This window comes from Equus przewalskii, chromosome 17 (genome assembly GCF_037783145.1).
Source record: "Equus przewalskii isolate Varuska chromosome 17, EquPr2, whole genome shotgun sequence".
Lineage (NCBI taxonomy): Eukaryota > Metazoa > Chordata > Mammalia > Perissodactyla > Equidae > Equus > Equus przewalskii.
In genome coordinates this window covers 65,269,073-65,281,166 of record NC_091847.1, presented here as the reverse complement: position 1 = coordinate 65,281,166, position 12,094 = coordinate 65,269,073, and the positions used below count along the sequence as shown (strand labels likewise).

The following is a 12,094-nucleotide window of genomic DNA, read 5'->3' as shown; positions in this document are numbered from 1 at the left end:
GATGTGGTTGGAATAGTAACCACTTTTTTGTAGTAAGCGATCACAGGAGGCTTTGTTTTCTTATCCTTGGATGTCAAGGAGAACTCAGATTTATGTGGGTTCAATAAGAACATACTCAAAATCAAGTTCATGAATTGCTCTTTCATCAGCTTTTTTTGTATGTATGTGTATTTGTGTGTGGATATCTACATGCTATAATTAAATAGTAATTAGGGCAATATGAGCTAAATGTACAGAATGCTCCTGATTTCTAAGCAGTATAATCAATGAGCCAAAGGGTCCTTGTGGTGTTTAGAACATTGGAATACTTGCCTACATGTGACTAATTTTAATACTTAATTAAGACTTCAATTACTGTGGTCAGAGCTTATCTTAATTCATAGTTGTATATTTATACTGAAGTGAACTCATTGATTACTTGAAGGTATTTAAATAAGAATTATAATCCAAATATGTCATATATTTTTCAAACAGTAATGTCATTTTGGCTTCTTAATGATTATTAAAGTACTTATAAAGAATTATGATAGTAGGAATTGTGAGCAGAAATTTCTACTTTTCAGCCATAATGAAGATTTGACCACTGCCAGCAATTTCTCATTTGATATACCTACATTTGGGAGAGGGAGATAGAGATGAATCATTTTATTACTCATAGATTGTCTAAAAAAGCATTTTTAAAAATTGCTATTGAATCTTCTGACATACTGATAACGGGTGTAATTATTTTTATTCAAACACTGGACACAAATATGAAATGTAAAACAAAATTACAACATAAATGACACTTAAAATGACAAGTTTATATAAAATGCTATCCTTTCTAAAGAGCCAATTTACAAAACCTTCTTGAATCTCCTCTCAAAGGCAGAGAATTCCATAGCTCTGCGAAACAGAACTGAAGTTACCAAAGGGGCTGATGGCATAGTTTGCCCTAATACACAGGAAAATTTCAGATATTAAATAAAGTACTGATGGCCTTGTGAAATGTGGTAAAATATATGATATTGATTTCCTTGCCCTCTACTGCCATCTTCATTCTAAGGACACATTTCCCAGACCTCTGGCCACCACGTAATTGTCCATTGAACAATGTAAGAACTCAGAGTCTGATGGGCTGAATGATTCCTCATTTTGTGGAGAAACAACTTGAGACTCTTAGACTCTTTAATTTTGTTAAAAGCAGTATATGGAACATAGCAAGCTCATTTGGTATAAATGGCCTTTGGTGTTATTGAGTTTCTGGACAATTTCCCCTTTGTAGCCTGTACCTAGTCCTGCCATCTAAAATGTTTCCCTCAGGGGAAGCCCTGACTCATAGGCTCTCATTTTAGCTACAGAGAATTGTCTATTCCAATACAAACAATCATCTATGTTTCAGGATTTATTTGGCTGAAATAAACAATGGATTAATTGCTAAGAACGAGGGAATAAATAAAAACATGTAAATGTTGAAGTTTATAAAAAAGGAATGAACTGCTGATATATGCATCAGCATGGATAAATCTCAGGACCAGACACAAAAGGCTACATACTGTGTGATTCCATTTATATAACATTCTGGAAAGGCAAAGCTATAGGAACAGAAATCAGACCAATGGTGCCAGAGGTGGGGGTGAGAAGAGAAGATTTGACTCCAAAAGGTGGAACTCTGGGGTGAAGAAAATATCCTCTAGATTGTGATGGTGGTCAATGTTTGTATACATTTGTCAAAACTCAAAGAAGTGTCATTCCTAAAAAGGTGAATTTTGCTCTATTTAAAGATAGCAAATATAATAGAAAAAAGAAAGAATCAAGGAAATGAGTGGAGCACCCTGTGTGGGTAATTAAACTTCCTTCTAGTTACTTTGGGTTTTGATCTTTAAGTAAATTATAATAGTTTAATTTTAGACTGACGATAAATTAAATGTTTTTAAAAGAAGCATTAACACAGTTACTTATTTTTATTTAATCAGCACTTATATAATATTACCTTTATGCCAGACATTGTCTAAGAGCTTTACAAATAGCAACTCATTTAATTCTCATCACAACCCAGTGAGGTAGGCTGTATTGTTATTCTCATTTTGCAGACAAGGAAACTGAGCTGCAGGGAAGACACGCAATTTTTTCATAGTCACCCAGCTGGTAAGTGGTGGGGCCAGGATTTGGGCTCTCAGTCTGGCTTTAGAGTCTGTGCTCATAACCACTATGGTTCTGCAGATTTTATCATTATTATTATCATTTTAGCTTTTTTCCAGCTTTATTGAGGTATAATTGATAAATAAAATTGTATATATATTTAAGGTGTACAACGTGATGGTTTGATACACGTATACACTGTGAAATGATAACTTCAATCAAGTTAATTAACACATCCATCACCTCTCATGGTTACCTTTTGTGTGTGTGTGGTGAGAACACTTAAGACCTACTGTCTTAGCAAATTTCAAGTGTACCAAACATTATTATTAACTGTGGTCACCATGGTGTGTGTTAGATCCCCAGTGTGCAGACTCTTTTGATGCTACCTTCCTAGTTAGTAAAATTTGAATTACAGTTTCATCATGAGGTACAATGGATAGAGTGCTAGAACTTGGAAACCTATTTTTGAGACCATCATTTGCATGGTGTGACTTCTGAAAAGTCACTTAATCTGTCTGAATCCTGATATAAATGGGGATGATCATCCTGCCCATATTATTTTACTGGGTTATTGAGAGTCTTAAGCATGTGTGCACTTAAACATATGAAGTATGTACAATGTATGTAAAGAGTAGGGTGCTACACAAGCCAACATTATTTATCAGATCATTTATGATTTTGGCTCACAGGACTTTCCATAACTTCTAAATGTGACTGTTTATAGCTCTGGGAGATAAGACAATATTTTTTTTAAATGGAAAATTGAAAACTTTTCTCAAAATATGATATGCTAAAATATAAATATCCAGATTAAAATGAAAGTTCATATTTTAAGAAGTTAAAAATTTCTAATACAAAAAAGAAAATATTTCTAATTATGCCTAAATGTAAAAAGATATATTTTTAGTATAACTAGTCAGATATAGATAACCTATATTTATAAAGTTTGGATATAGATAGCATTTATAATTAAATTCATTTATTCATATATTTGTCTACTTGAAAAGATATTATGCTAAAGATATTTTGATGGTTTCTCCCAGTATTGTCATTTGTTTAAAAAAAAATCAGTGGTGGTCTTTAAGTTAAGGAAATAAACATCATATAATTTCTTTGAACCTAAACTCCATGTTAAGAGAAAATATCGTGCAGCCGGAGTTCCAAATCTGGATCTAGTCATTTCTTGATGTGTGACTTAATATAGGTTATTTAGCTTCTGTGAGCCTCAATTTCCTTTCTTCATCTGTAAGATAGGGAAAATAATAGCACTCATCCCAAAGCATTGATTTGAGGATTAATACATACATATAAAGTGCTTACATCGTATTTGACACATAGTAAGTACCTAATACATTCTAGCCATTATTACCATTATTATTAATATTATTTTATGGTTATTATTTTCACAGTGGCTTTTTGCCGAAAAGAGAGTATATTCACAATAAGCGGTCTGGTTTTCTGTTCAAAAATGATGGTTATGCTATTTCATAACACATATGCGGAGAGATGCACCTAATCAGTTATGTGCTCTTCTTCTACTCTATTACCAGTTTCTCTTCCTTACTTAGATATTTCTTTCACTAGGACCATCATTTTCCTAGTCCTCTGGGGTTGACATTTTAGAATAATTTTTCTTTATGCTCACTGCTACTTCTGTTACGCCATTTCACTCATCAAGTTCTACTGACTCTACCAAACAATATGTGTTCGACAAATAACTTTGGGGCAAATATAAATAACCCAACAGTGTCCATAATCTCAGAGAGCTTCCAAGGTGGCAGAGGAAACAGACTGTAAATATAGTGTGATATTAGAGAGATCTGCACAAGACTTGTTGGTCTGTTCTATGAAGGAGCAGAGTGGTTTGCCCAGGGGCAATACTTGAGCTTTGCTGGCTCTGTCATCCGTTTAGCTGGCAGAGCTGTCCTCCGCAATTTGTCCCTTCATCTAACGTCTCATATTTCATCAGTAATTTTATTTCTAAAATACATCCTGAATCCCTCTGCTTCTTTCTATTTCTACTGTACTTTCCTAGGCCAAGCCACCATCATCTCTCATTTGGACTAAAAGCACTTCCTAATTGGTGTCCTCACTTCCATCCTTGTCTTGCTATAATACATTTCTCACAACGCATTCAGAGTTCTAAAAAATCAGTACATTATAATCTGTCATTCCGCTGTTTAAAAACTCTTTATTGGATTCTCATTGCATTTAGGAAAAACTCCAAACTCCTCCCTATGACCTACAAGACTTTAATGATAGGCCTCGTCTCCACCTGATATCAGACCAGGCTAGCTGTATGGCTTTCTTTCTACTCTTGCACACCCAAAGTTTATTCTTATCTTTGAGAGGAGGAATAATGGCCTCCCCAAGATGTCCTTGTCCTAATCTCCAGAACCTGTGAATATGTTACCTTGTGTATTAAAAAGGACTTTGCAGATATGATTAAGGATCTTGAGATGAGGGAAATTATCCTGGATTATCCAGGTGAACTCAGTGCAGTCACATGTGTCTTTAAGAGCAGAGAACCCTTCCTGGCTGTGGTCAGAGAAAGAGATGTGACCACAGAAGCAGTGTCAGAGTGATGCTATGTTGCTGGCTTTGAAGACAGAGGAAGAGGCCATGAGAATGTGGGTGACCTCTAGAAGCTCAAGAAGGCAAGGAAATGGATTCTCCCCTAGAACATCCAAAGGAATGCAGACTTGCTGACACCTTGATTTTAGCCCAAAGAGACCCAGACTCCTGACCTATACAACTGTAAGATAATACATTTATGGTGTTGTAAGCCACTAAGTTTGTGGTAACTTTTATGGCAGCCATAGAAAATTCCAGGCCACTCACATTTGCTGTTCCCTCTGCTTTGAATGCCCTTTTTCCCCACAGTTCTCCAGGGATAGATCTTTTTCAAATGTTAGGTGTCAGATTCACTGTTACTTTCTTAAATGAGTCTACCCTGATGGTCCTATCTTAGCATACAAACCCCCCACTCCTGAGCAATTGTAAAACAGCACTGCTGCTTATTCCTTCGGGGCATATCACTGTCTGGAATAACCTTGTTTGCATATTTGCTCACTTATTTATTGCTGTCTTTCCTCTCAAGGTTGTACTCTCCATAGCATCAGGGACCTCGTCTGTGTTGTCCACAGCTATATCCTTAGTGCCTTGAGTAGAACCTGGCAAATAATAGACTCTCAGCAAATATTTGTTGAATAAGTGAATGAATTAGACCAGGAAGGTGGTTATTTCAGGCAAAGGTCAGAGCCTGAGTAAAATGCTGAGGTGTGAAACTGCATATGTGTCTGGCAAAATCTATGTTTGCAATGGCTGTAGCCAGAAGAGGAAAGCAGAGGAGATGGGAATCAAGAAGTAGTCATTTTCCTCTTCCTCTTCTCCTTCTCTTCCTCATTATTATCATTATTATTTTATTATTATTTTAAAATATCGTGTTACTATGTCTTATAAGTACTTGGGAGTAAAGAGAAACATAACAAAGGCAACAAGACTCTGACCAATTGGATGTGAGCTGAGGGAGAAGGAAGTGTCTTCCTATGTTTCTGATCTTTAGGAGTAGGATAACAGGGGCAGTGTTACTTGATATAAAGAACAATGGGAGATAATGGTTTCATTTTTGAGTGTGAATTTCGCAGCCTTGTCCAGAGGAGATTTAATGCAGGCGCTTGGAAATACAGGTCTGCAGCTCAGGAGGGAAGCCTTGACTGGAGGTCATTAGCATGTAAATAGAAATAAAATCAAAAGATCTAATAGTTAAGATAGTTCAAGATAATGGGCCAGGAGGGAAAAGAGCTGACAGTACAACACTGGACAGCACAATAACTTTCGGAGAAAAATTAGTAAAGGAAGTTTGACCAGAAGAGCAAGGGTGTAAGAGGACTATGTGGGACAGGGAAGCCATGAGAGGCAAGAATTTCAGTAAGAAGGGAGTTGCTAGCGTACCAAACACTATGAGGAGGAAAGAAGAAAGACCTTTGGGTTTATCAACAAAGGGGTACTGATGTCTCCTGCAGTGCCGGTGATGCTATCCTGTGCACAGGGTCAAGTATAAGAGGGAGGTGAAGGAGCAGAAGGACAAAAAGACTATAGAAGGTGGGGAGTTAAGAGAAACCTTTGTTTTGTGTTTCTGTTCTGAGGAAAGAGAGGAGGGTATTGACAGAGTAATGTCATGAAGGAGATGTGAGGGGAAGGGATAAGGAGACAGGAAGGATCAACTCTGCAGGGTGCTGACACCCCTTTTCTCCCGAGGCTGCAAGTGTTGGTGTTGGGTAGATCTAAGAGCTAGGAGGCAGTGAGGACACTCACTGTGGAGGCAGACATCTCTGAAATAGAATCCTAAATCTGCCATTTGTTAGCAGAGCAAACTGGAGCAGGTAAACTTCTTTGAACCAAATCCCTTATATATGACTACAGAAAAATAAAAAATAAAAAATACCTTTTAGGGTTGCTGTGAAAAAATTGAATTGATAAAAATTCACCCACTGTGTACATATTATTATAATATGAACACTTGGGTTTGGCTACATTGGAATTGCAACAGGTCTCTGAGCTCCTCACTGAAGCACAGTTGCCTAGAATCAGTTCTTTAAGAACTAAGAAATGGTCAGGCCCTCTATCCTGAATTCAGCCACGTGTATTAAACAGATACACCTGGCCAACACCTTCTGTACATTTTACTCTTTTCCAAATTGTAATGTAGGATTCCAAAGCCAAATACAGTAGAAAAGCCCAGTCACAAAGCTCCAAAGGACAAGAGAGAATGCTAATTTATCTCAGCAATTCTGAAAATATTTGCTATGGCCCCATCATACCGCGTGCTTTTGGTATGCTGGGAAGAGGATGCTGAAACCTGAGGGAAATGTGACAGGTTACATTGTGTTTTTAATCTTTCTTGGAAAGGCTGTGTTTACAGTTAAATTTAAAATAACTGTTGATAAGCTGATAATAACTGTTCTAATAACAGATTCTAAGATACTGGTCTGAGCAAGCACTGCATGTTTACATACACCAATTCTGCTACCAGTCCTGTGATTTTATCTTGTCATCTTTGTACCCTCAGCATCTAGAACACTTTCTGCGAGTTGTAGATCCTCCATAGATGTTTTTTGTCTCTGCGCTTCAGTTAGGATTGGACACAAGGTGCCTGAAAATTGTGCCAAGGCTTTGGTATTGGGCTGTTAGTGTCTAAAGTGGTCTCATGGGAGAATAGAACTGGCAGCCCATAAAATAGTTAAATTTTTTTCTGTACATTTATTTTCCTGCTATTCCTTATGAATATTTAGCAAGGTGTTTTTCAAGGACTGGCCTCTCTCAGATATTCTAGAATGTATTGGCAGTAGGGTAATATTTAGTCCTTACTCACCCCGTTCATTTAAGTGGGAGCAGGACACCCCTCAGGATCAGAGTTGTGGTGACAGAAGTAATCGAAATGAGACATGTCTAAGTGCAATGTTAAATTGAAAGGTACAGGGTTAGAGCTGCTTGGAAAGCTGACCTCCTCTGGAATACTTCTCCAGAGAGTCTAGCTCCAAAGCTAAAATTCAATGGTTTTTGGATTTCTTGTGTTAAGAAAAGCGGTAATAATGAATTATTTAGCTAATCTCACCCTATCATCTCTTCATTTTTCTGTACTTCTGCTGGGCTTAGTGCACGTCACACATATTTATATGCTCCGGCTTATGTTTCTTTATTTCATGTAAATGTATTTTCTTAGCATCTACATGTGTTCCTTGAAGGCAATGGGCATGACTTTGACTACTTTTTTGTCATCCTCTCCCTCCAGTGCTTAGCCCAGTGCAGGGTATGTGATCACTGCAGAGTAACTATAAACAGTTGACTCACCTCTATTGTATAGAACAGCCATTCTGATTCTAGGGTGATTCAAGGTAGCAAATGTATTACATTGTGTAGAACATTAGTGTGGCGCAAAACATCATGAATATTGCTCTTAAATGGCGTGTGCAACTGGGACCACCATATTCCCCCAAAAGCTAGTTTAGAGATAATAACACCACCTTCTACCTTTATGTGGCTCTTTGCAATTTGGAGCTGAGTTAATAATACATTACTCATTTTAGTGTCACTAAGCCCTGTACATTGGTCAGGGCAAAGCCCTTTACTCAGATGAGAAAATTGGAGTGCACAGTGATAGAGGACTTTGTGTTTACGAAATTGGAGAGTGGCAGATCTGATATTTGAAATGAGGCTTTCTGCAGCCAAGGACAGTGTACTTCCCATTCCTCTGCACTGGCACAGTAGACTGTTTTTCCACATTAGAAAACTCTCTAGAACAAGAGGGACCTGCAGATGTGTCCCCCTAAACAAGAGAGATGGAGAGATAAGGAGAGAATATTAAGTCAGAGTATGATGCATCACAAATTTATCTGTCCAAAACAGTTTCTTCACCTGGACTTTACCTGGGCACGGTTTTAATAGTCTCCTTCCAGAATCTGGGAAAAGAAACAGTCTGGCAAGGGGGCAAGAATACTTCCTCTTTAGTGAAAAGAAAGGGTTAAAATGTGATCCTTTGAAAGTTTAAGGTGGACAAGAGTCGTGAATTATCTACATGCCAAAACTAGGTGAAAAGGCTGTATTTCGTCCCTAATGTCTTTTTCGGTTTATAGGGAAAAAGTTAAGGGGTGTGTGTCTAGAGGAAGGGTTAAGGAGGAGGGAGAGAATAAGACTGTTTCCTTCTAACAGCCTTTCTTTGAAAAAAAGAAAGGAAAGAGAAATAAACGTTTCTTTCTGTGATTAAGCTCCATTTATGTTTAAAACGTAAATGAAAGAGGGATAGTTCAAGGCGCAGAGGCGTGTGTTCTGATTTGGTTGTTTACCATCAATCAGACCGTTGCTTGGCAGACACTGGATGGTTATGAGCCTGAACAAGCTGAAAAGGGGCAGGAAAAGAAGTGGAGGCAGCATTCTTCCTATTTAAAGCTGCATCACTTGAAAAAAGTTTTCGCAGACTGTGCTGGAGCCGGTGCTGAAAAAGGGGGTTTGCAGAGGCTGCCCTGGGGCTGGTGCTGAAAGAAGAGCCCGCAGCTGACTTCATGGTGCTACAATAATCTTAGAAGCTACTTTTCACTCCCAGGAGGACCCACATGTCTAATATTTAGACATGATGGCAAACTGGGTGGAAGCAAGACCTCTCCTCATTCTGACTGTTTTATTAGGGCAATTTGTCTCAATAAAAGCCCAGGAAGAAGGCGAGGATGGTGAGTTAGCCGTTTGCTTTGCTTGTGGTGTTTATTGCACGGTTTGGGAAATAGGTGGAATGTTAAGCTCAGGAAGAGCGTGAAGAGGAGGTTCTGGTTTGAAGTTGAGAAGGGGGCTGACAGCACCTGGAAAGGGCTCGGAAGACAATCGAGATGTTTCTAATTCCGTAGCTTCTACATCTGTCGTTGGAAAGAGTACAGTGCTGAATATTTCTGGGAAAGCCTAGGATAAGTCCTTTTGCCTGAATGTGGAGAGTGGGAAGTTTAAAAGAAAAGAAGAGTGCTTAAAACGGAGCACTAAAGGCGCTTTTAGTGAGAAGAGCCCTGCTCTGTGGGCTGGCGTTTTCAGAGCAGGGAAAAGTTGCCGCAGAGGCTGGGTAGGGTGGAGTCTTTTTTTGTACGGAACTTCAGCAGCTTCATAAAATTCTTTGTTTAGAAAAGCCTCTGCAGCTCTCTGATAACTGGTTTTTCTTTGTCTTGGCTTCTTATTCTTTTCTCTTTACAGACTTTCACTTCTCCATTTTCATTTGCGATCTTAGAATCACTTTTGCTTGCTGAGAGATAGTCTCGTTTATTTCTCCATGACAGAGGCTGATAGAAGCCAGATTTCTTAAACAGTGGTATTTTCCCACCCTACTGACTTGATTATCAGGACAGTGGTGGCTCCTTCTTGGATGGTGAAAGGCAGGAAATCAACATGCCTTCTATATAGTTTATTTATCGTGGAGTGTTTGTATGGGCAATATTCTTTAGCCACAAGTGTTGTGTCTTTTCTTTTCTTTTAATTTAAGACAAATCTTGCCTGGTTACCAGGTTTTTTCCGTATGCAATTTGCATGTGTTAGGGTTGGGTTATATGGTATGGTTAAGCAAAAATGCAGGGCTACTATAGTATATAAGAAAATGTTTAAATTGGTTCCATTGATTATTAAATTCTTACTGTCCAGGGCTGATTTCAAATACAGACTTGTACTCTTTCATAATAGGCCATTATAGATTTTCATAACTGTTTAACATCAAACTTAAGCTATTAAAACTTAGCACATTTATTAAACTTTTCTGTTACTATCTTTTGTATATATTTTTGTGTGTGTATATATATGCACACACACATATACACATGTACGTGTGTATATATATTTTTAGTACCTGCTTCTGTGTATTTTTTCTCTAAAGATGTTCATAAAACTAATTTAGAGACCACTAGTTCTAAAAAACATTTAAAGAGTGAAAATAAGAATCTGGGATGAATACCTAACAATCTGTCTGTAGTCCCATAGAGGGGGCACTTTCTAAAATCTTGGAACTTTTTATATTACTTTTTATGTTTTAAAAAATGAGCCAATTTATAAAAGTGAAAAACTCTGGAGTTTCTTTGTAGTGATGTGAAAAGCATGCATTGTGTGGGAGGGGGGGAAGACAACTGAACAGGAAGGAGAAGTCAGGAAAGGAGAGAAAAAATACAGAGAATTACGATAGAAATAGAAAATCGGATTATAAAAGAAACAGTTCAATCCCCTCCCCGAACAAACAACCAACAACTTTAATTTAAAGCTTAATACAACTTTCCTTGTTAATATATTTTAAATTTAAATTTGAATAAGTAACTTTTACAAAGTATGGAAATACTTGAACATGTAACTAAAACAGTGTTTCATAAGGTGTGTGGAATAAGGCATACATTAAAAGATTTTCCCAAATAGTTGTAATTATTCTGCAGGATGTTTCTGAAAAGTGAGCACAGTTTAATTTTCCTTACTACTAATTTACATAAATGTTAGGAATGTGATGCTTGATGCAAAAATGTGCCCAGCTCCATACCAACCCCTCTCCCCACAATATAACCAAACAGCACAGAAACTGGAATTTCAAACATCAGATTTTACGGAAAAAGAGTAATTGCTTGCATACGTATTGTAAAAAAGAAATCCCTCTTTTATTACTCAACCTAAGAGAATATATGTGATAAATTTCAGTAGCAAAAGAAAGTAGTTATGGCCCTAATTAAAGGTAGCATAGAAAAGAATTCCAAAATCTATTATATTCAGAGTTACATAACTTGTATTATACTTAATTATCACGCATATTTTGGTTAAAGTTATATTGCATGGATACTTGTCAACACTTTATTTCCCCTGTTCAGGCTTGTCAGAAGCTTAACAAAAGTGTCAGAATTTTGAAACTCCATGTGATTTTAAGTTTAGGGAAGAGTAAACTTAGGTAAATGTTTTAAACTAAGGAAATATCTAAGACATACATGCAAAACAAGTACACGTTATCAATTTTAGCTACAACTAAGTAATATAACGTGATACTGACTTTGTGTACAAATCTGTTACCCCCCTCCACCCACTGCTTGGAAATGTAGAGGGCTGTTATCACATGTAAGTACATATTTACAAGCTTTTAGTTTTTCTTTTCAAGACTTCAAGATATAGTTTTCCTCTATTTGACTGCGGTTGTTTATCGGAAATGTAAAACATAAGCAAAGCGTCTGCCTGATAGAAATACTTATGAATGATGAGATTAAAGGAAGTAAATAAAGTTTTAGGCCAAAATCATCACTACTTCTCACTAAATTTTAAGAACTGAATTTTTTTTTTTTTAAATCGTAAGAACTGAAAGGAGAACATTGGGGAGTTGGGCTAACTCTAATAGTTGGAACTATTAAGTAGCAAAAATCAGAGTGAAGATGACAAAATCAGCTTTTCATGAGTTTTTTTTGTGTGTATGTGTTTCTGGTGG

The 12,094-nt window shown here is 37.1% G+C and overlaps 1 protein-coding gene across 8 annotated transcripts in view; it reads left to right on the top strand.

Annotated features, from left to right (window-relative positions):
* COL5A2 (collagen type V alpha 2 chain) overlaps positions 1-12,094 on the top strand; it is a 401,042-nt gene that overhangs the window by 250,970 nt on the left and 137,978 nt on the right. The window contains exon 1 of one of the 8 annotated variants that reach the window (XM_008539814.2): positions 8,781-9,350. The exons of 6 other annotated variants lie outside the window; for them this stretch is intronic. In XM_008539814.2, the coding sequence (XP_008538036.1) occupies positions 9,254-9,350 (97 nt within the window). In that variant the 5' untranslated portion in view covers positions 8,781-9,253. Of the gene's footprint in view, positions 1-8,780; positions 9,351-12,094 lie in introns of those variants that run through there. One more of the 8 variants, XM_070580402.1, reaches the window with a different exon arrangement.